The 21,614-nt window shown below is 44.1% G+C and overlaps 1 protein-coding gene across 6 annotated transcripts in view; it reads left to right on the top strand.

Annotated features, from left to right (window-relative positions):
• Nucleotides 1–21,614, top strand: part of LOC146185017 (SWI/SNF-related matrix-associated actin-dependent regulator of chromatin subfamily E member 1-like) — a 36,979-nt gene that overhangs the window by 9,922 nt on the left and 5,443 nt on the right. For 4 of the 6 annotated variants that reach the window (XM_084605974.1, XM_084605971.1, XM_084605972.1 and 1 more), the window contains exons 5-10: nucleotides 4,728–4,859; nucleotides 5,895–5,970; nucleotides 8,105–8,163; nucleotides 11,118–11,181; nucleotides 14,111–14,170; nucleotides 19,496–19,665. In XM_084605974.1, coding sequence (XP_084462100.1) covers nucleotides 4,728–4,859; nucleotides 5,895–5,970; nucleotides 8,105–8,163; nucleotides 11,118–11,181; nucleotides 14,111–14,170; nucleotides 19,496–19,665 — 561 coding nt within the window. The remainder of the gene's footprint in view (nucleotides 1–4,727; nucleotides 4,860–5,894; nucleotides 5,971–8,104; nucleotides 8,164–11,117; nucleotides 11,182–14,110; nucleotides 14,171–19,495; nucleotides 19,666–21,614) is intronic. The other 2 variants (XM_084605973.1, XM_084605976.1) reach the window with 1 other exon arrangement.

Here is a 21,614-nt window from a genome sequence, read left to right as displayed (position 1 = left end):
TCTCAGTAATTCCGACCCCACTCAGGAAAAGTATTAGAGTTATCTGAAAGCTCTAATTATCGAACAGTCCTAAAAAACTGCTAAATACTGGTTGCATCACAGCAATTTTATATGGTGAACACTTGAATTATGGTTGTGTATACAATTGAGATTAGAGCTCTGGAGAATGGTTTTTTGTAAATTTGTCAAGTGCTTTGTTTTGCGCACACTGTCGGGAATGTTGGAGAATCGCCCTGAAATCACAAGTACCACCATGGGCCTTTTTAAAAGTGATGCAACGTTGTAGCAGTGGTGCTTCGATACAGACGGCCCCTTTGTGTTATGGGGATACTTCACTGCGTAGACAGTGACCCATGCTGTGAAGCATCCTCAAAATGCAATGCTTCAGCGTATTCAAGGAGCGGACGTAGCACATGGATGCAAAAGAGGAAATATGAGTAGGTGTTACAACGTGATGCCATCCCAAAATAACACCAAAAGACCAATGATGTGCATTGTAGCATTTGAAACAGTCTGACTGGCCACATTACAGTCACAGAAAGTTGTCCCCGTGTAAACTTGAAGCCTGAAAGGTGGGTAGTGGTGGGAGGGTAATTGGAAAGCTGAGCGGTCCGCCTCAGGGCTGGGTGACAAAACTACTGCCGCCCACCGTGGAGAGAACCCTGCCTTATTACACTGATTAAAGATGTATCTCCATAGTGAGAAAAATTTGCCAAATTTGAATCTATGAGAGCTGAGGAAAGCTTTTCACAAGATAGGTAGAGAAAAAAATTAAACCAAGGTGATGGACATGGCACAGGGTGTGTTGCAGCAAGATGTGTTAGCCGTTAATAATTATGGTATTAACAATGCGTCACTATTGGTGCGCACACTCCTAAACACCTTGAGTGAGAGTAGCTGCTCCGGTCTCAAAGCAGATGCCCTCTACTTGCGTGGCAAGCTCAGTCTGGAGTCAGCTACCTTGTAGTGACAGAAGGGGTGGCTGTTTGGTGCCCAGCTTTTGCTGGTTGAGGACAGAGTGAGGGTCAGAGTCAGAATTAACAAACAAAAGCAGACTTTGTGCACAGCAAGAGACGATACAGAGGAATAAAACTAACACTTAAAATACATAGATACGAGGTTCACAAAAAGGCCATGCGAAGCATGCAACTAAAGAAGCTTCAACAAGCACAGAAGCTTTACAACACTGAAAATTACACGAGAGAGTCAGACAAACACCAAATTGTTCACCGGGCACTGTCTGGAGAGTCACGATGTGGCCGCCATGTAGACGAGCGCCGCTCCCTCGCAGATCAGTGGGCTGGCTGAGCAGCGGGTTAACCCTGGAAGCCGAGTAGTAGCACTTCCTAACTCGCAGCAACGCTAGCTCAATCACTGGCTGGCTAGCACAAGCGATGCGACGTCAATAAATAGGGCGCGCCGTGTCTGTCTGTTACAACGCGCCAGGACATACACATAATTTCGCTCTTTTAAGAGTCTTCTCTTCCTCCCGCCAAGCCGTGCGTCGTCATTGGTTAGGCGCTGTAGAAAGTTCTCGAGAGGACTGGCACATTCTCGGACGGTTGAGTCACTGTCGCCACCGGGTGATGAAGCGGGGGCGACGCTGATGCGTGCAAGGCTATAGTCTCTCCTCGCGTGGAAAAGGAGATGTTCTCCAACCTTGAATTCTTTACGCAACACCGTGCGCGCTTCTTTCACGCCATGCTGACCCAATACATGTGCGCCTATTTCGTGACACCGTGCACACACACACATGCACACACACTATTCTGAATCCTTTAAAGGAGTATAGACGCCAATTTTTGGGGCTTAACTAAAGCTAAGCCCCAGCTAATTTTATTTTTCTTTAGTTGTTACTGAAATGCTGATGTTGATTCTGAGGACGGAGGAAAAGGAACGAAGACGAAGAAGGAACACAAAAATAACAGGCCAACAACAGGACAGGCAAAGAAGTGTCGGAAAAGGTTGCCTTCCTGGTTATACAGAGATGCTCCCCAAGTAATCCCAACCTCTCATTTTGCCGCAAACATATTTTAATCTAATTTTAAATACAAGCCAGGCAAAGGCTCTCAAAACCCGTCGACAGTGACATCTCTGTGACGGAAACGTGTACATAGGTAAACAACATGACGTCATCAAGCAACTGTGACGTGGAGTCAGCAGAGTAAAGAGCAATGACGACACAGGATAGCTCACCGTGTCTGCCCTGTCTGTATCGACTGGGCACCCCAGGGAAAGCTGCGCTTCTGCTCGCTTGACTCGATGGCTTTTCACATTGTCTTCGTTGCTGCACGTTACGATTACTACCGCGTTTTTTCAAGCGCATTGCTTGGGTATACTTTGTGCGCATGCACGGATACACAGATCGGACTCTGAAAAGGGGAAGCACAATTTATTTAGTTGTTTCATTGACGCTGCACTCATGCAACTTGAACCTGGTGTACATTAAGCTGCCTGCTGTACTCTAGTCCTAAGAGCATTCCTGCACAAGTGCACAACTTTTGGCAACGGCGCCTCCCGCTGGCGCGCCGAGAGACGGGAACTGTGCCGCCACTGCCCGCCTGCTCTAGACGTCGCTGGGCCTAGCTGGTTTCACATCAAAGTGGCAGCAGGCGGCGCTTCGGAATGGGTTAACACTGTAATAGACGTTGGAGACATTCGCGCCGCTTTACAGGGAAACCTATCGCATAAAAGGTACATCCTTGATTTGCAAGACTCCTTCAGCAGCGGAGCTAGCTGACGCCAGGTGAGTCTCACCGGACAGCAGCAGCAAAGTGGATGTGGAAAAAAAAAGTTTGCTTGTATCACTGTAATCACTCTATCAGCACCTCAGTATTGGTCAAACAGTCCTCCCAATTTATTAATTATTTATGGTTCTTTGTACAGAGTTGTTATGCACTTGAATAAACAGTAATCCGCGAGAGATTACCGATAGTGGCGGACTCAGCTTTGCATTCCCAGATCGCCTGACAGCGCCAGATGGCGCCACATGCTTGGACGGTGCCACTCGGGTTTGCCGCGTCTTGACCAATCAGCGCGTGAGTAGGCATGAGAATGGGCAGCACTCTAGTAGCACGCGTGCTGCCCTGACTGCAGAGCTGGTTACGAGGGACAACGGCAATGACGACGGCGACGCGGAACTCGGGAACGGGCACCAAAGAGCTGCACTATAAAACACTGCTCAATATTTCTTGACGGTCTGAATCCGAGCTCGGCTCGCGTGGTCAGCCATCCGAAATAACCGTGTGCACTTTCAGTGACCCACACAACAGAGAGAAATGGCACATTGTGAAATTCAGATGACAGAGGGAGATGGAAAGAGGCTAAAACAACCTCCTTTGCTGCTGCTAGCTGCAACCAAGGGCACGGCAAGAGAGGCGAAAGCAGCGATCGAGTCGTGTCGACCTATTGGAGAGGCAACGACGCGCGCCCCTGAACTTAACGCATCTTAGCAGACATGCCAACAGAATAAAAAAAACCAGTAAACCTGCGGCAGATGGCAGAACAACCCTTGAACCCGTAACCGCATGCGTGCGCCGCATAATCAGTTAGCGCGATAGAGTAGCACGCGATGGAGTAGCACGGCTGAGCGACCGCACCCACCGGCAAAGGAGGTGGCGGGGTTGGGCGTGGTCGCTCGTACTCTTCAATATATACGTACCCACACAGCACGGGGTGAAAATATGAACTTGCCAGAAGGCGCAGCCAGGCCAAGCGCACCAGCTTCGCGCTCAGGTGCGAAGTTTTGAACGCACGATAGAGAACGTATCAGTACGTCTACCTCGGTGACATTGCAGGGGGAGGAGGGGGGGCGAAAACGTAGCGTTACGTTCTTAACAGCGAAAGGGTTAATTGAGACTTGGAGTTTTTTTGGGCCGCAGTCCCTCTGTTTTGGACCATCATGGATTGTTTAAAGCAAAAATCCCAAAACAGAAAATGTACGTGTCTATACTCCTTTAAAAGCTACAGGAGCTATTTCTGATCTAATAGAAGAAAAAAAAAAAGAACATATTGCTGCGCTGACTGTGTCAGGAGCGTAAAAATTGGATGCATTTGAGTATGTTTTGAAAGTTCTTGCATAAGAAAAAACTTCATTTATTGAATTCTTAACTGGGCAGTTTTCAACTCCCAAACTTAATTTTGCAGTTGGAAAGAACTTCACGAAAGTTAAATGTCAGAGTTGAAAATTATGTGTTTTCTTTCATAAAGCTTTGTATTTATTATATGTTGTTTATGTTGGAATGCCAGTGGTCCATGGCATAGTACATTACCATTTGCAAGTCCTTGAGGGCTTTCCCTGGGCTATGTGAAATTCAGGAAAAGAACCTTTTTGATGGAAATAGTCGCCTGTGAACTAAGTGAATAAGAAAATGCACTGAGGTCTGTAATAAAGTGGATATGATTTGTGGTGTGAATTTTGCTCTGCTTAGTCCTCACTCTGTGTGACATCTGATGCAGTGCTTACTGTTTGTAACATCTGCTGTAACTTGTAGGTAGGGTGCTTGTGCACCTGGTGCTGAGTTTCAGTGAAACTACCTGATTAGTATGGTACCGACAGGTGTAACGTGGTGAAAACAAGGGTGTAATGTACTGCTTCACACCTTGTGCTCTAGGCCTGCTTCCCAGTGGCCCAGAGGATGCCCTAATGCTTTCCGAGCCAAATACTTCTCGACAGTGTGTCCAAGGCGGAGAAGGTATTGGGCTTCATTGACCTGTGTTTTTTTAAGGTGTGGGATCAGGTGAAGGCGACAAATCCAGACCTGAAGTTGTGGGAAATCGGCAAAATAATCGGTCAGATGTGGAGAGAACTGCCAGACGAGGCAAAGCAGGAGTACGTCGATGATTACGAAACCGAGAAGGTGGGCACTGTCACACTTAACATGTAGCCACCACATAACCTTGTGGCTGGCTCCCTTCTCTTCACTCCCACCCACTCTGCTTTTGTGCTCTTGCTTGACAACCTTTTGCTTGCTTTTTTGCACTCTCGTAAGCGACACCCAAAATTGTCGTAGGCCACTGTCTCTGAGGTTATGTCCCATATAACTTGCCATGCATTCATCTGATCAGTGACACTCGTGTTTGGTTTCTTCATTACCTGTGCATGCTCTCAGTGTAGAGGCAGGCATTTGTTTTCAAATGTGATATTTGCTGGTATATTTGTAGACCTATATTGTACGATCTGCTAAGGCAGGGATGTGTGCTCACTTAGTTACTCTCAGGCTGTAGAATTTTTTGCTTTAGTTATTCCTTTAAAATTTCATTTTTGCTTTTTGCTAGTATATTGGTGGGTTTATGCTGTAGGATATCTTCTCTTAATAACTAGAAGTGCTAAAGCAGGGAAGTGTGCCCACTTAGTTGCTCTCAGGCTCATACTATCAAATTTCTTGCTGTGGCTTCTTAATTTGCATTTATGCCTTGAGCATGGCCAAAGCCTGCAGTAAGGCAAAAAAAAAAAAAAGGAAAAGAAATAACTAAGGTTTTGTGCCATTTGTGATTGTTGCTTAAGGCTGATGTTTGTAAAAGCAGAAAGAACACAATTTCTTTGTGCTTATTATCTTTAGAATAGCGTAGTGCTTCACATCAACTTTTGCAAGAGCCTCTGCATCTCATTTACCTCCTTTTCATTCATCTCCCCTTGCTGAGCAATAATTTGTTTTGAAAGTCCACACAAGTTCCTCATTGCTGACCTCCCTTCCCATCCTCATATTATTGGCTTATAGTACCGCCACACTGACTTTCTTTCTTGCCTTTCCCATAATGCTGTACGCATGCTTCCAAGTTAGTTGACACAAATCAAAGGAGCATTTCTGCATGATTAACACAGTAGTGTACATGCACCCACCTGTTCTCTGTTCCAAGCCTGGTCATGGGAATCGCCCCTTCCACTTTTGCAGATGGAGTACAATGAAGCACTTAAGTCTTACCACAGTTCACCTGCTTACCAAGCATGGGTGGCAGCCAAGGTTAGGGGTGAGTGTCATACTGTGCTTGTCTTTGGCTTGGTGGGGGATTTCCATATTTTCTCTGTATGTAAACGTTCTAGTAAAGTTCATAAGCCTTGCTTATTTTACGCGGTAGCGTATACAGCTCATTCAGTCCTAAAGGTGTTGCCGTACCCTGTAATTGAGAAAAACGTGTAGAAAAAATTGCCGCCAGCATGCAGCGGTTACCAGGACAAATTCAGACCAGATAGGTCGTTGCAAAAGACAGATGATGCGTCTGCATCCTAAGTTTGAAAGCGGTTATAGGGCAATATGCGCACCTGCGTTGATTTCTCAGTGCGGAAGCACCCCTTTGGCTTTGTACCCTTATGGCAGAACTTAAGTGTCCCCATAAGGGCTAAAAGGTGTGATGCAGCTGCAACAGTGTTTCATCACTTTTGCTTGCTTCCAAATGCAGCAGGTGCTATTATGTTCACCTTACAGAGCTTGAGTTTGTTTGTTGGGAAAGTTGTTTTGGCAGAAGGTTAGCAGAACATGGCATTCGGACCGCTGTCATTAGCAAAATATACCTTTGGGTTGATTGTGAAGTAATGTTACTGTGGGCTTTCAAAAATTATTCCTACATGTTTCATCAGAATTGCCACTTGACTTTGTGCTGCGATTGGAATCTTGTACAGCATGCTCATGAAGTTCAGATTTTATATTTTCCTACAATTTTCTGGAATTCTGGCATGATCATCATGAAGCCAAATAGAAAATGGCTGAGCTGGAGATTAAAATGAGAGTGCTACAATGCCTAAATTGTGCAGAGCCATAAAAGAGATGAGCCTAAATGAAATATTCCATGCACCAACTGACGTTTGCCCAAATGACTTATGTGAAGGTGACTGTTCCCAATGGGGCTATTCATGAATAGCCCTCCATCATTTCATCATATATCGTAGCATCTGCAGGTGAAAGGCCAAGTGCGTGCTATGAAAGAATGCCTTATTCGGGAAATACTAGTGACTTCCATTATGGATGAATACCACAAGAGTTGGTTAATTCTCACAGTGGTGCAACTGGTTTTCTTTTTCGATGCAACAGCATTAAAGTCCTGCTTCTACAGGTAATTTGCCGTTTTTTGGCATTGTGAGCGAAAAAGCATGGGCGTGGCTCTGGCAGGTGGTATTCGGCAGGTGACATGGTCATGTACAAATCTGAATTGTTGGTAGGTGGTTGTAGTATTGCATCACGATACCACATGGCATGGTAGGAGCTGCCAACCACTGCTTCTACTTTCAGATGGATGGGTGAGATGGAAATCGCCAGAACCGTTGGGCAATGAGTAGGACTATCGTATTTACTCACATAGTGCTTGCACTTCTTTCGCGGAAAATTGATGCAACTGTTAGGGGGTGCTATAATTATGCAGGGAAATTTTTCGAGCAAATGTTTTGGACCTCTAAAAGCAAATTTAAATAGATGTAAATCGTGGTTATTAAGCCATATGTCGAGGAGTCTCAATGTTTGAGCACAGTTTTATATGTTGCCTTACACTCAGTGCAGTGGATTAGTCGCTGTGGTGTTCGGCTGCTGAGCTGAAATACTTGAGATCGAGCCTGAATTGTGGCAGCCACATTTTGATGACGGCAATGCTCTATGGGCTTTATGATGTCTGTGCATGTTAGAAGCGCCCCAGGTGGTGGAAATTTGGCTGGAGCCCTCCATAATGCCATCTCAGTAACGGAGATGGCGTGTACAGCTTTTGGGACCCGATACACCGTGTGTTACAAGAGTTGCCGTGTTTGTTGGCTGTTTTAGAAAGTTAAATGCATTTTAAAAAGTTAAATGTACTGCATATGCTGTTTTTCCTTGTGTGACAATTTAAATGACAGATGATCTCATTGCTTTGGAAGCACACTGTGTTAGTTATAAACAGTGGCTCTGTAACCAGTCCCGTTTTAGAAGCATGTACTTTGTAACATAACCAGGTCTATTACGTAGCAGTTGCCTGCACACTATGAGTTAGCTTGAAGTTTATAATGGAGGGAGTTCATGCTAGTCTAGTCATCAAATGCACACAGGCAACCTGTTAGGTAATTGTTTCTGCCATAAGTGGCATGTACAGGTGTGTGAATTTGTGGCAGTCATATTTAGGAATGCATTGTTTCCCATTGCAGCCCAGCAAGCCGCTGAGGAAAGAGAAGCTCTTGAACGAAGCCCTTCAGTTGTCAGTTCGGTAGGTACTGGTGTTGCGATATGTTTGATTTAAATTTCTTGTTTTATTGCCTTGTTACTGCTAAGCTAGCGGTCTGAATCTACCTAGCAGGTATTGACATTTTAAGTCCTGTACAACATGCAACATGCACTGTTGCAACATTTGTCTTGCCTTTATAATTGTGGACAAAAGCTGAGCGTAACACAAGGCATGGCATTGCTAAAAGCTGTTTGAGAATATGGTGATAGTGATAAAGAGCACTGTAACTCACTTATTTTAGCTGCTGCATGATTTCTCAGTAAAGAGACAGAGAAGTAAATTCGGTTGTTCTCTAGCAGGCACAGCAGCCTATTTCCATTAGGTGTTGTTGACCCTTTGTTGCCACTTTAACTGCCTGGCAGAATGAAGAATTGTCTATTTTGATCACATGCTTCATAGGTAAGAGTCTTTTCTGTGCTAAAAAATACAGATTATTGCGAGACAGCTGGTTATTTAATAACAGTAATGCAACAAGAGTTCCTGATGAGACGAGAGGAGTCGCTGGAGAAAGATTTGATGTTGGGAAAGGTTGAGGGTCGCTGGAGAAGGTGTAGGCAGCGAACGCGATGGTTATATGGCATCCTCGAGGCACTGCAGATGAAGTTATGTGATGTTAGGAAGATAGTGAGAGACCGGAAAGCGTGGCGTGACATGGTCCATAGGGTCACGAAGAGTCGGACACGACTGAACTGAACTGAACAAGAGTTCCAGTGCGTTCCGTGCAAACCCTAGAGAACTGGAAGGTCAGGACAGAAAGTACTGCAATAAAAGCATGCTAATTTGAACTTGAAGGTACTGGGAAAAACATTCAGTATATTAAAGGACCCAGAATAAATTGTCAAGATCTTACTGCTTGTTTCATGATAAATTTGTTTGAACGAAGGTTGCCTGATCTTGAAATTAGAACAGTGTGGCAACAGCTATTTTTCACATTTCTTTCAATGCTTTATTGTGTGCATAGCTGTCAGACACGTCGAAGTAGAACTACAGAATTGTATGGGACTACTGCATCTTTTAGCTTGCAATATGATGGATTTTCACCACTACTGCATCACATCCATCATAAGCGATGTGTGGAAGGTTTCACCACAGAAACAGCGAATGGTACAAGTATGCAGTTTTCGTGCATTAATAGAAGGAATTGATGGATCCACGTGGACAGAAGCAACGGAAACAGTTCAGTGTTACCAAAGCAGTGAGAGAGGAAGCGGAACATCTACAGCAACTCATTAATCAGCACTCAAAACAGGGCTCAGCTGGGTTAGCTTGGTTGGCTTATACTGGCTGGTCTAGCCACCACTGCTGCTGACGGGTCGCAAGCTGGTGTACTGTTCTCGTAGACGGAGTCATTCTTTCATCCTCATGCCTGCCATTGTGCACACGTCAGGGCTTCACGAGCAAAACTACTGCATTGAACTCGGGTGTGAATAGGGCGATTTCAATGGCTTCTGGCCGTGTCAGTCATACCGGGACATGACCATCCAAGATGGCTGGCTTGTTTGAATTGATTGGTGAGAGACCTGTAGCCACGGAAGAAAAGAAGAAAAACCTAGGAGGGAGTGTGTGCAGCCTCCGCAAACCAACCTCCTCTGATGCTGCTGATTTCTCTTTCTTGCACGCAACGAATATTGGGAAATTAGCCAACATAATCGCCAGACTCAAAGACAGAAGGGTACACGGTACTCTTTAGTGCCTTTGGATGCCCCAGCGGAAAGCCTACTGGAGTGGACTGATGAAAGCTGTGCATCTCGTCGTAACACCTAAGTTACTTTGTTTACAAATGGTGCACTGTACTCCATGTTTGTAGGCACTTTGGTGAGAACTGCAGGTAGCCTCTTCATCCACAGGTCTGTCAGGAAGACTGGATTCGAAATAATGTTGCATGCCTTGGTTAATGTACTGGATGCAGCAGTACATGACGCATTTCGAGGTCTGCATTCTTTAAAGGAAACAGACGATTTTCATCTCGAACAATACATGCACATTCCCTACTAGCTCACAGGCAAAGGTTTCGTTTCTCGAGGAGTGTGATTAAACAGGATATTCACTGATGGAGCTAAAGCCCCAGGTGGTATATCCGTGTATTTCTAGCATCCCGGCACGCAGCATTTCATAAGGTGCAGTTGAGGGGCCCTCTTCACGAAAGAACTACACAGGTGCACTCTGTGGGGGCGGCTGCTCGTAGTGCATCGGCCCATCTAAATGTCCTAAGTTCTATCCGTTGAGTTTCTAGTGCAAGCGTCACGTAGCGAAGGCATTCCTCCAGAGTGGAGTGTGGGAAACCTCAACTAAAACCAGCTATCGCCTACCGCTTGCTGTCACGTAACGGCCAATTTCCCTCAATGTTTTTTTTTTTTTTTTTATGACTATCCCGTCGGGGTGGTGAGTGGATACGGCGCTTGACTACTGTACACAAAGACGCGGGATCGAATCCCGGCCTCGGTGGCCGCTTTTCGATGGAGGCGAAAAGCAAGGCGCCCGTGTGCTGTGCGATGTCAGTGCGCGTTAAAGAACCCCATGTGGTCGAAGTTTCCGGAGTCCTCCACTACGGCGTCTCTCATAGCCTGAGTCGCTTTGGGACATTAACCCTCATAAACCAAACCAAACCTATTTTTTATGACTAGGCTTCAACCATTCCCCGCGGCGCTCCCTCCTAGATTTTTTTTTCTTGGCCATAGCTTCCAAATTGGTTAATGTCCGATGCCATGGACTTGCGTGAGTATTGGCCAGGACCAAGGCGGCAATTAAAATGTTCTGTAATTCCAAATAATGGGGCTCAAATAAATGAGCTTGTAATCTGTTTCTTTTTACAGCACTGACTTGATGATTTAATGGACTACAGTTTTGACATACTGTTGGCAGTTTAAGTCTTTAACCACGAGGCTTGTAATTTTGCAATTGTCCCCTGAATGTTTTTGCTTGCTTTTACTTTGCAGTCTCTGATTGGATCTCAAAAGAGCGATGGCAAAGTTAGCATACAGCCAGCAGAGGATGAAGATGGTGAGCTTTCAAAGGCACAAATTGTTTGATCCCGTCTTTGTATTCATGCTAGTAGTTTCTTCTTATTTATATAGAGATCCCCTTATGCAAGAAAAGAATGAAGTCGGACAGATTTTTAGTTAATTCTGATGATGTTTTACATTCAAGGACAAATTGCTGCAGAGTCTCTAAGCAGGCCAATGTTGTCTTGTCTGTGGCTACAAACTTGTCTTTGATGCTAACGGCTAGGCTGTTCAAATTAGATGTTAATGAGTAATTTAGAATTGCCAACCTAAGTCACATGATTTTCATGCTGACTTCTTCTGCGGCTGAGAGTTTGCTTCTGAAGGATATCTTTCTGTTTAAACCTCCCTATATTTAGGAACTTTTGGAAGCGTTTGCTGGGAATTCGATAAATATCTAGTAAACGTCACCACTACATGTAAAAGAGGGCTCTTAAGAGAGGCACTTATAAAGGGAAAATGCCGCACGGATTTATAGTGAACTCTGCTGTTCTTTGCAGAGCGGTCTTGAGAGTGCTGTGGCATAACGTTCATGTAATAATAATTTTTTATTTGCGATTGCGTTCAGTCTTGGTACAAAGAAGTTGTACTACTTGCTCCAAGAATACTCTGAATCTATCTTAGGAGTTCAGCATTAGTGTTGCAAAGAGAAGTGTAATCCCTAGTTGTGTAATATAAAGGTCATTGATGCATGATATTGTGTATGGATTTGTGGTCCCTTTGTTTTGCTTTTACATTTTGAACCTGCTTTTGCCAACTGCAAACAGACCAAAATTTGTTTTGTCTTATTGTCAAGGCTTAAGCCCTTTCTTTCCCTCTCATGTCTTGTGTCCACTTTTAGCATTGTAACGCAGTGGGGGAAAAAAAAATACATACAGTGGCTGTTTGCATTGGGCTCATGTCATTCATTGTGTGCTGAACACATACTTTATAGTTATGTCTCGATTATGGTTCAGGGCAGGCTTTTAAAGGAATCATGTATGGCAGGAGATGCTTGACAGTAGGAGCAGTGGTCAGGGCTGGTGATAAAGCTGTGAGGCAGTGTGCTGTCTGGCTTGGCAGCAGATATTCTACAATATGGCCAGGCTTGGTATAGTTGCTTTTGCAAGCAAAGTTTGTTTGTCCTTTTCTTGCCTGCTTTGAACTTGAATTCGCTGTAATTTGCTGAACTCGCCTTCCTTTCGGTGAAATCTGAAACGTTTTTCAAGGCTAACACTGTCAACTGGAAAGGCATTTTTAGTTTGCTGTTGCTGCTGCTGCTGGTGTGGAAATCAAATTATTGAAACTGGATTTTCATTTCCTTTGGTACCCATATGGTTGTTATTGTTTTGTTTCTAATGTTGCTGCCTTGAGCTATTTTGCCTCTTGTTGGTCTTTTGTTTTCTTTTTGATATTCACTGTGCCAGGTTTTATGCATCATTGCAGACAGGTGCCTAGTTTAGAAGCTTTTGTGCAAAGTCACATACACAGCAGAATGATGACAGATCTGTCGTTGGTACTATATTTTGAAGAACTTAACATTTGTGCTGCTATTTGATATGTTAGTAGTTTAACTTCAATCACCGTTTACTACTTCATTCAGTATGATTTATTCATTTTATTTTACGTGCTGTTAATAACTAACAAATTAGTCTAATTGGCTATTTTATGCTGTATGATATATATTACTTTTTAATTAATGAGCAAAGGCAAAACTTAATGTTTGGTTGCATAACACCACTAGTGAGTGCTATTTTGTAGCCCATTATTTTACTAATGATCACACCATCCAGTAGATGCAAACTGATTTAATGTATGATGGGCCTGAATTATGTTATCTTGACCTCAACAATATTTGAAAAGATATGTTGCATTCTTTTGCATGCTCTCAAAAACTTAGATTATAAAACTAAAAGTGCCTTAGTGAGATTTGACATGAGGATTGTCTAATTGATTGTAAATAGGGAATAACTTCATATTTGCCATATTTGATTTCGGTCCTGTTGTACCATTGGATGCATCTCAAATTTTTCAAAGGACCAAGGACTGCACCAAGTGTACGAGCACTTAAAAATCACTATGATGTAACATTTTATTAGTTGCTCGTGAGAGAAATTTGGCGTAACTAGTTCTTATTGTATTGATATATTTAATTACATACAAGACAGTCAGTTGCATCTTTTCTTCAGGAGGCTTTAGTCTGCAAGCTTAACTTGAATAGTGATTCACTTTGGATATTTGCACTTAGACTTTTTTTTTTGGCATGCATGTGGCATATTTCTTTGAAAAATGCTACGTTGCTGTTCTGGAAGGCATCTGTAAGAAGTGGAAAGCTTTGGTTTATTCGTGGACAGCTTGTCAGGTTGTACCACAATTCATTTAATAAATAGAGCATAGGAAGAAAAACAGAAATTCATTGAGACATGACTATAATGCATGTGTTCATGCAAAGAAGTACATACCTTCGGCATGCAGAGGCTTTCTGGACTTGCGCTTTCTTTCTTGAGGTCTTCTATGAACTGTATGCCAAGCACAATTGCAGAATGGGTCACATTAAACTAGTGGCACTAAATCTGGCGCCTGCTTATCCACACTCCACGTGGCCTTTTCTTTCCTTGTAAAGCTGCTCACCCAAGAACACAATAAGACAAAACAGATGCTTGAGAGTTGTGTAGCAATTGGCTCTTATATTGCTTTTCCTGAAATTTGTGCTCATCAGAAATGCTTCAGTATGTTGGAAGCCACATTTCTGGGGCTAGTATGTGTTTTAATTAGGATTTTAAACCGGTGCTTTCAGTAAAGGCAGATAAGTTCTCATTGACAACAGCTGGCTAAATGTGGCTTGCATCTGCTGGACCCATCCTTGCTCTCTTCTCTGCCTGTGAACCTTACGGGAGCAGGTTTGCCCTGAGAAGTAATTGCGACTATTTTTTGTCTCATTTGTGTAGGCATTGGTTCTGGCTCGATGAGTAATAGCATTTACCTTTTGGAAGTCAAGGGTTTGAGTGGTAGGTCACCTTCCAAGTCTTTCTTGTTGCAGATTTGTGGGTGGTAAACTTGGAAAAAGTTGTGCCAACTGTGTGCTTATTTGCTGGCAGAAGAGAGTTCTGGCAACTGCTTTGGCTTTATCCGATTCGATTCCTGTCACCATTGGTTACATGCGTGCCTCATGTTCAGTTTGCACCTTGCAAAATCTTAGTGTTGAGAGTTGAAGTTTTTGGTTCTGGGCTCCTGTTTCTGGCCGCTACTTTCTATGCGGTACAGAAAAATGCCACAGCAGGAAGCTGCCTCTTCTGCCTAACTATAACAGATTTGCCTCTTTATGGGGGAAAGATGAAACAAAAACAAAGGAAGTGATAGGTAACTTTTTTGTAGCAATAGTAGCATTGCATCAAATTTAGACTGTGCATCAGTCTCTGTACTGACATGCAAAATATTGAAGCAACCAGAAAAGCAACACAGTGCAGCAAACTATTGGCCTCATCCAGTTGACAATAACCTAATGGAAAATGACAGAACACATGCCTTGTAGTTGCAGCAGTGAATGGCAATGGGCTCCTGCAGTGTCCTCTCTGTGTGGTAATGAATCTGTGCTGGCCGACTGTAATAGGCTAGAATACATTTCTTCGAATGACTTTCAAGGTGCTTTATTGTTTCCCTGTTGAAGTTATGACTATGCGCGCTGTTGTGAGCTTTGTTAGTGGCTAAACTAAATGGATGTTGGAAAGGTGCTGGGGTCTGTTTCTCTGCACGATGCTCGTTCTAGGCACCATAATGGCCTTTTTAGCAAGTATGGTAAGCAGAACAGTTGCTTCAGCAGTGGTGTGGTAATGCCTCATTCACTACGGAAAGCAGCCAGGCCAATCAGTACACGTCTTTTAGCAAAATCAGTGTGCAGGGTAATGGGACACAGTCAAGAAGACACCGAACAGCGCTGACTAGCAACTGAATAAATTTTATTGCTTGCAGGCAATAAATACTGTCCCTGACCGTTTATGCGGACCTCACGGGGACCGCTGAAATGTCCGAATAAACAGGTGTCTGAAAAAACAGATTCAGAGAAAAAAAAAAAACTATTTCCACGCACTTATTCGGTCGTGGCAGTAGGCTTGAAAAAATTGTGAATGCGTGGTTGCACGCTGTTCTATTTACGTGCTTAGAGATCAGCCTGAATTTTGGAGAGAGTCATGCGGTGACTATAGGCAGCTAAAAAAACAGTCACTGCTTCCGCGTGCGACAGCAGTGGCGCACTTGGTGCGTCATCTTCCAACTCTCATCGTTCGGCAGGGCAGCAGAAACCTGACGAATAATCTAGTCATCAAGTTCTGCGCCTGTCAGAACAACACTGTCAGCAACCGAGAAAGTGTCGAATGAAACGGCGTCTGGAATCGAAATGCTACCACTGAGCAGATCGTGAAGAACATTTTCGGCGTCAGTAAGGAGCACACCGGACGGTGACAGATCTTCAGCCGCCACGGCATCCACTTCATTGGGTGCAACAAATCCAGCGTGGCGAAAGAAATTCTGCAGTGTGACAGGGGTCACTGCATTCTAGGCATCAGCAAGCATGTTTATTGCCGACAGTAGGTTAACAGCATACTGTTTGTCGGTGTCGACGCAAAGGACCATGCGGCTCAAAAGGCGTGCCCTGTAAAGCACCTTCAAGTTTTTTATAACGCCCTGGTCCATGGGCTGGAGGATACTCGTGGTGTTGGGCGGCAGGAATTTCAGCTGGATAGACTCCAGTCCATGGACGTGGCCACGTGCTCCGCAGTTGTCCACAAAGAGCACTACCTTCCGGTTTTGCGCCTTGAATGTTCTGTCCATTTTCCGGATGTAATTACTGAACAACTGCCGCGTGATCCATGCTTTTGTGTTAGCTTCGTACCACACAGGCAGCGACTTCACTCCCTTGAAGCACCTTGGGTGTTTCGATTTACCAATCACGAGAGGTGGAAGCTTCTCCGTCCCCGACATGTTGCTGCCTACCATTATGGTGACGCGCTCTTTACTGCGCTTCCCACCGTTGCAAGGGTCGCCAGACACAGAAAGGGTCTTTTTGGGCAGCATCTTATAGAAAAGAGCTGTTTCGTTGCAGTTGAAGACATCTTCCTTGGAAAACTGGCACAACAGTGACTCCAGAGTTTCCGAGCGATAATTGGCAACAAGGGTCCGGTCGATGGCACATCCTCTTTAAAGCGAGGTCATACCTTTTCTTGAAATTGCGGAGTTACCCGTCGCTGAACATAAAGCCCTCGATGTTCATCTGGAAAGCAAGCGTCTCCGCCTTCTGCTTCAAGCGGTAACTGCATGAAACGACAGGCCCTAGCGATCCGTCGCATGCCGCCACCGCCAACGCCCGTCGTTGTCACTGGTGCATACCGCACGGAGCGACGGGGTTCAGCGACAGAGAGGCGCGTTTTCAGCGTTGCTGTTACCGCCTCGTCATTCGGTCAAGGGGATGTGCAATCACTATATCCCATTTCTAGCACTAAACAGAATGAAGTCATGATAAAACACTGATGAAATTTATGTGTAGTAGTGCAGCGGTGCGCTATTACACAAGCAGTGACTTTCTCCTGCTCCTTCCGAAAATTAACAATATCTAGCCACACTAGCCTTTTTTTTTTTCTTTTACTATCCTTACAAGCTTTTACTGAATTGTCTCAATGCACTCATCAGACGAAGTCAGAGCGTGCAGGCACCAGGTTCTTCGCTCAAACCGGACTAGGAAAACCAACTTCACATGCAAAAACAAACAAAAAAAGCCAGAACGGAAGTTGAGCACCCCAAAGCCTTCCGCGATTGGCTGCCTCACGAGCTGCTTCCGGGCGACACGGGAAATTTTCTAAAAGCTCAGGAACTGAGCGACAGCGATGAGCGGCAATGCTTTGGCGGCCCTCAGGCCATCGCGCGGCATGTCGCTGCGAATTGTCGCCTCATGCGGTTAGCGCTTCAGAAAGTCTCCGGAGACAGGAATCCGCTTCGCGACCGTAGCACACAACCACATGTGGAGAGCTTCTTCGAGCTTCGGGTGGCTGCCGTCTCTAAAATGTTTCCTTTCCAAGCTGGAGGAAGACTCAGTAGCTTTCCCGAGAATCTTCATCTTGTTTTGGTTATCCGATACCATCTGCCTTGAAATGTTGAATTCTCGGACAACCTCACTTTGAGACCAGCCATTCTTGACCTGTTGCACAATGGCGATCTTTTTCGCCATTGACATTGATATATTTGCTCCGCTTGCCGGCTTTTCCCGGCACGGACTTCGCGGGCACTGTCGGTTCCATTAGACGCGATGTTTTAGTATTCTGCGTTGGATCACCACAACCTCGACACAGCAACCACCACCGCACTGTCGCGCAGACACCAGTTGCTCGAAAAAATGTGGCCTACCAGCAGCGTTGTGCACGAACACGAATAAACAAAGCAGCTGCTTGATTGCCTTGACTTGGCTTACCAAGCTGAGGCCAGAACGGAACTATAACCGAACCGACCGAACCACACAGAGGCGATGATGATGAGCTGAAATTTGCAGTAGCGCCACCTCATGGGGCAGCAAGGAGGCTCAGTTCAAAACAAAAATGGCATACAGGAACTCGATCTACGCATCGGTCAGAGTCTGTGGGGGCAAGCGCTGTCGATTGAGTTGGCTCAGGAGTGTCCGAAAAACAAAACAAGAGGTTGCAAGCTGTCCGAATTTTCGGCAGTTATACATTACGGTCTATGAGAAGAGTGGCAGTACTGCGAAGCAGTTCGAATAATTGAGTATGTCCGAATTTTTGGAGTCTGAAAAACCAGTCGACGACTGTACTTGAAAGATAGACTAAAAACTGACAAATGCATGAAAGCAATGAAAACGTCATTTTGTCGCCCGGTCGTCGTTACTTATTCAGGTAGTCAATTTTTTTTCGTAATGTCAGTGATGGCATGCTTACGCATGTTGATCGGTTGTTATGTGTGATATATGCTTCATATATCTCGCGCATGAGCTGCTGATTATAATTCTCTAGAATCTTGCATTGTCCAAATTGTGGAATGCATTCGCATTTCAACAATTTTTGGCTATCTTGCTACCGTATCCTGTGTCGATGTTGCCGGAATGTCCCATTAATCGAACATTGATGCAGCGACCTGATTGACCAACATAAGATGCACTACAAGGTAGAGGAATCTCATACACCGCAAGATAGAGGAATCTCTTAGACTACGTCACTGTCGCAGAATGTGAATTTGTCTTTGTGCTTCGTCTTGCAGTGGTTTGTGTTCGAGGCGCCTTTGTTCACCATTTTGCACAGCTCAGATAATTTGTTTGGCATGTGACATAGGTACTAGGCTTATGCCATCCCGTCCGACCACTTTTTTTTACGTGTGGCTGACGCCTTGCACATTGGCATGATAGCTAACTTCTGTTTTTTTTCTGGGTTCTCTTAAAGTTTGATCGGCAAATTTTTTTAATATTTTGAAACCAAGGCTGCAGATGAGGTCATCAGAAAAACCAGCTTCACGTAAACATGTTAGTTGGGCCTCGACGCTTTCTTGCTGACAGTGAGCTTGTAGCCACAGCTCTCTTCACCAGCTCGACACAGGGTACGGTAGCAAGCTTGCTGGACACTTGTCGAAATTCAAATGCATTCACAATTTGGACAATGCAAGGTTCTGAAGAATTATAATCGGCAGCTAATGCGCGAGATATATGAAGCATATCTATATCACACATAAGAACCGATCAACATGTGTCAGCATGCCATCACTGAAATTAACGAAAGAAGAAATTGACTACCTGGATTTGCTTAAGTAACGGTGACCGGAACGCAAAATGAAGCTTTCTTGCTTTTGTTTGTTTTTATTCCATCTTTCGTGTATTTATTGTCTGCAAGCAAGAAAATTTATTCATTTGCTAGTCAGCGCAATTCTGTGTCTTCTTGACTGTATCCTGTTACCCTGCGTGCTGTTTTTGCAGAGAAAAATGCCTCATTCTTTTCATGCAGCAGCTTCTGAAGCCATAGACTAACATAGACATTTGGAAAGACTCCATTCACAGTCCCAATAGTTTTTATGAATTAATAGGGGTTGAATTTCTGAGATTTTACTGTACGTAAAATAATAGGTATGCGATTTGTTGCTACATATAGAAGCTACTTTCTGTCACCAGATCAAGTACTGCTGAATGGATAAAAGAAGTTGTTTAATTTTCTGCATGCTATGTTTTAATGCTCTTTTGAATTAGAGATTGCCTTGTACATTGCAGTTTTATAATCTCTTACCCCTTAATATATGTATATGTTCATTTTGCACTTTGGGTGACCTTTTGCCATTTCTGCTGCTTTCTTCAGATATAGATGAATTTTCTGTGAAGCACATAGCAGCATCTCGGTACATGCGCAATCACAGATTAATCAATGAAATCTTCAGTGATGCCGTTGTGCCTGATGTTAGGTCAGTTGTCACAACGGCACGGATGAGTGTACTCAAGCGCCAAGTGCAGTCTCTCACTATGCACCAGGTATGTATGCAGTTGGGTTTTATCATTTCGATCTGCAACTGTGGATGTCATTTGTGTGCTTGAAAAGAAACAAAAGTATGTGCAGTTTAAACACTGTACAGTCAAACATAGCAACGAGCACGGATGTAACATTATTCGCTGACAGGAAGTGAAAGCAAAGTTTGGTTCGTTTGTGCCTTATGTCTGTCTGCATAATGAAAAAAAGAATTGAATTTGTTGCTCTATTTGTATAATGAAATTCATGAAACAGTATTTTTATATTCACATAGCTCAAAACACGCACAAACTGGTGCTTCTTAGTGTTACGTATGAGGACTCTGCTGTCATGCCTGTTGTCTGGCTGCCCCTAAGCTTCAGCCAGCCAGACTGCAGTCTAGGGACAGGCTTGCCCTTGACAGTGAGATGCGTCTCGATTGCTCTGAGCAGGCAACCACTACAGGAACTCTTGTAGTGTAGAGTGCAGGCTACATACTTAACCAACCAAAGGACGAGACACAGGAAAGAAGAGGACAGGACAGGACAAGGCTGGACTAGCAACTGAATGTTTATTGATCAGAAGAAAACAACGAAGACTCCTTCCGAAAAGCTCGCGCACAACCCAACCGGTGGAATGGCTGGAAATTGGGATGTAAACAGAAGAAAACACATGTAGTGCAGACTTGCAGCTGATTTATACAACTGTGCTTTTGTTGATAGGTCTTTCTTCGCTGGAAATCTGCTACTGAATTTTGCCATGTCCTGCATTTGCTTTGCAGATAGTTGGCAGAAATGAGTTCCTTGTGGGCAATAACAGTGACGGCAGAGTTTGAGGAATACCATAGAGCACCCTTGCACTTGAAGCAAGTGATTGCCAGATTCTGGCATGGATCATGCACAGATATCGTTAAATACAAAGCAAGCTATTTGCTTAAGATTATCGCGTTTTCATTCTTTGACAACTGATAGTGGAAAAATCCTTCAGAACTTAACAGTCGTGATTTTTATTGGATTTTTTATTTTCATAGTTAATAAAAAAGAAGATGCATTTAAAGGAACCCGAAACTATACGGTAATACTGTAATGAAACAGATCCGTAGCGTTGGTCTTTGTGAGTATACACGAGTCATAAGTCCCGTCGTGGCGATTGCTTGCAATCGATCAGGGCGACACTCCACTATGCGATCATGGCAGCCCTCTTTTCGCTGGCAGCAGCTGGACTTTCTGGGTGTCACCTTGTCATTTCGTGCTCCTAAGTGACATGGGCAAAATGAGGGTACTGTCATGAGTATTTTTTTTTTTTTTCTTGTGCGCCGGCAGGGAAAGGAGGATCACCCTTTTTTCTTGCTGATATTGTTGATGTTAGTGAAACAAGCTTAAAAGATTTTTGCATTGCCTAAGGGACTGATGGAATATCGATCATTTGTGAACATTTTCTAGCTTTAGTAAATAGCTGTTTAGGGTCCGTTTAAGCTTAACTTAAGCCTGTCGCTCTAAGTGTAGTTTGGTCTGATGGAGCTGCCAACAGAAAACATTTGCACAAGGCGTAGCATCAAAATATGCTGTACCTGCATAGGCATAAGAAGGACAAGTACTGTTGTGCAGATGTTTACCTGCTGTAGTGACTCAGTGGACAGGGCATTTGGCTGCTGAGCCAGGGGACTCCAATTCAGGCTACCATTTCTACGTTTTGATACAAGCAAAACGTAAAATACTCTACAATGTGGGCACATAATAAATGGTCCCATGGATGTCTGAAATAATTGCGTGTCCTTCACCACATCGTTCTCTAGCTCATGTAAATTCGAGACATTGGTTAAAATTTTTTTCTTTATTATATGGACCAGCATGGTTAAAGCTTGTTAAAAAGCCAAGTCGTTGTTCAAATATAGTTAGTGTGGGCATGCTTCGCTGTCATACTGGCTAATGTGTATCGCAAGACTGCCACAATTAAATGCCTTGTGATTATAGTC

This window comes from Amblyomma maculatum, chromosome 6, assembly GCF_055883805.1.
Source record: "Amblyomma maculatum isolate TAMU_Amacu chromosome 6, ASM5588380v1, whole genome shotgun sequence".
Taxonomy (NCBI): Eukaryota; Metazoa; Arthropoda; class Arachnida; order Ixodida; family Ixodidae; genus Amblyomma; species Amblyomma maculatum.
This window is presented reverse-complemented; position numbering and strand designations above follow the sequence as displayed.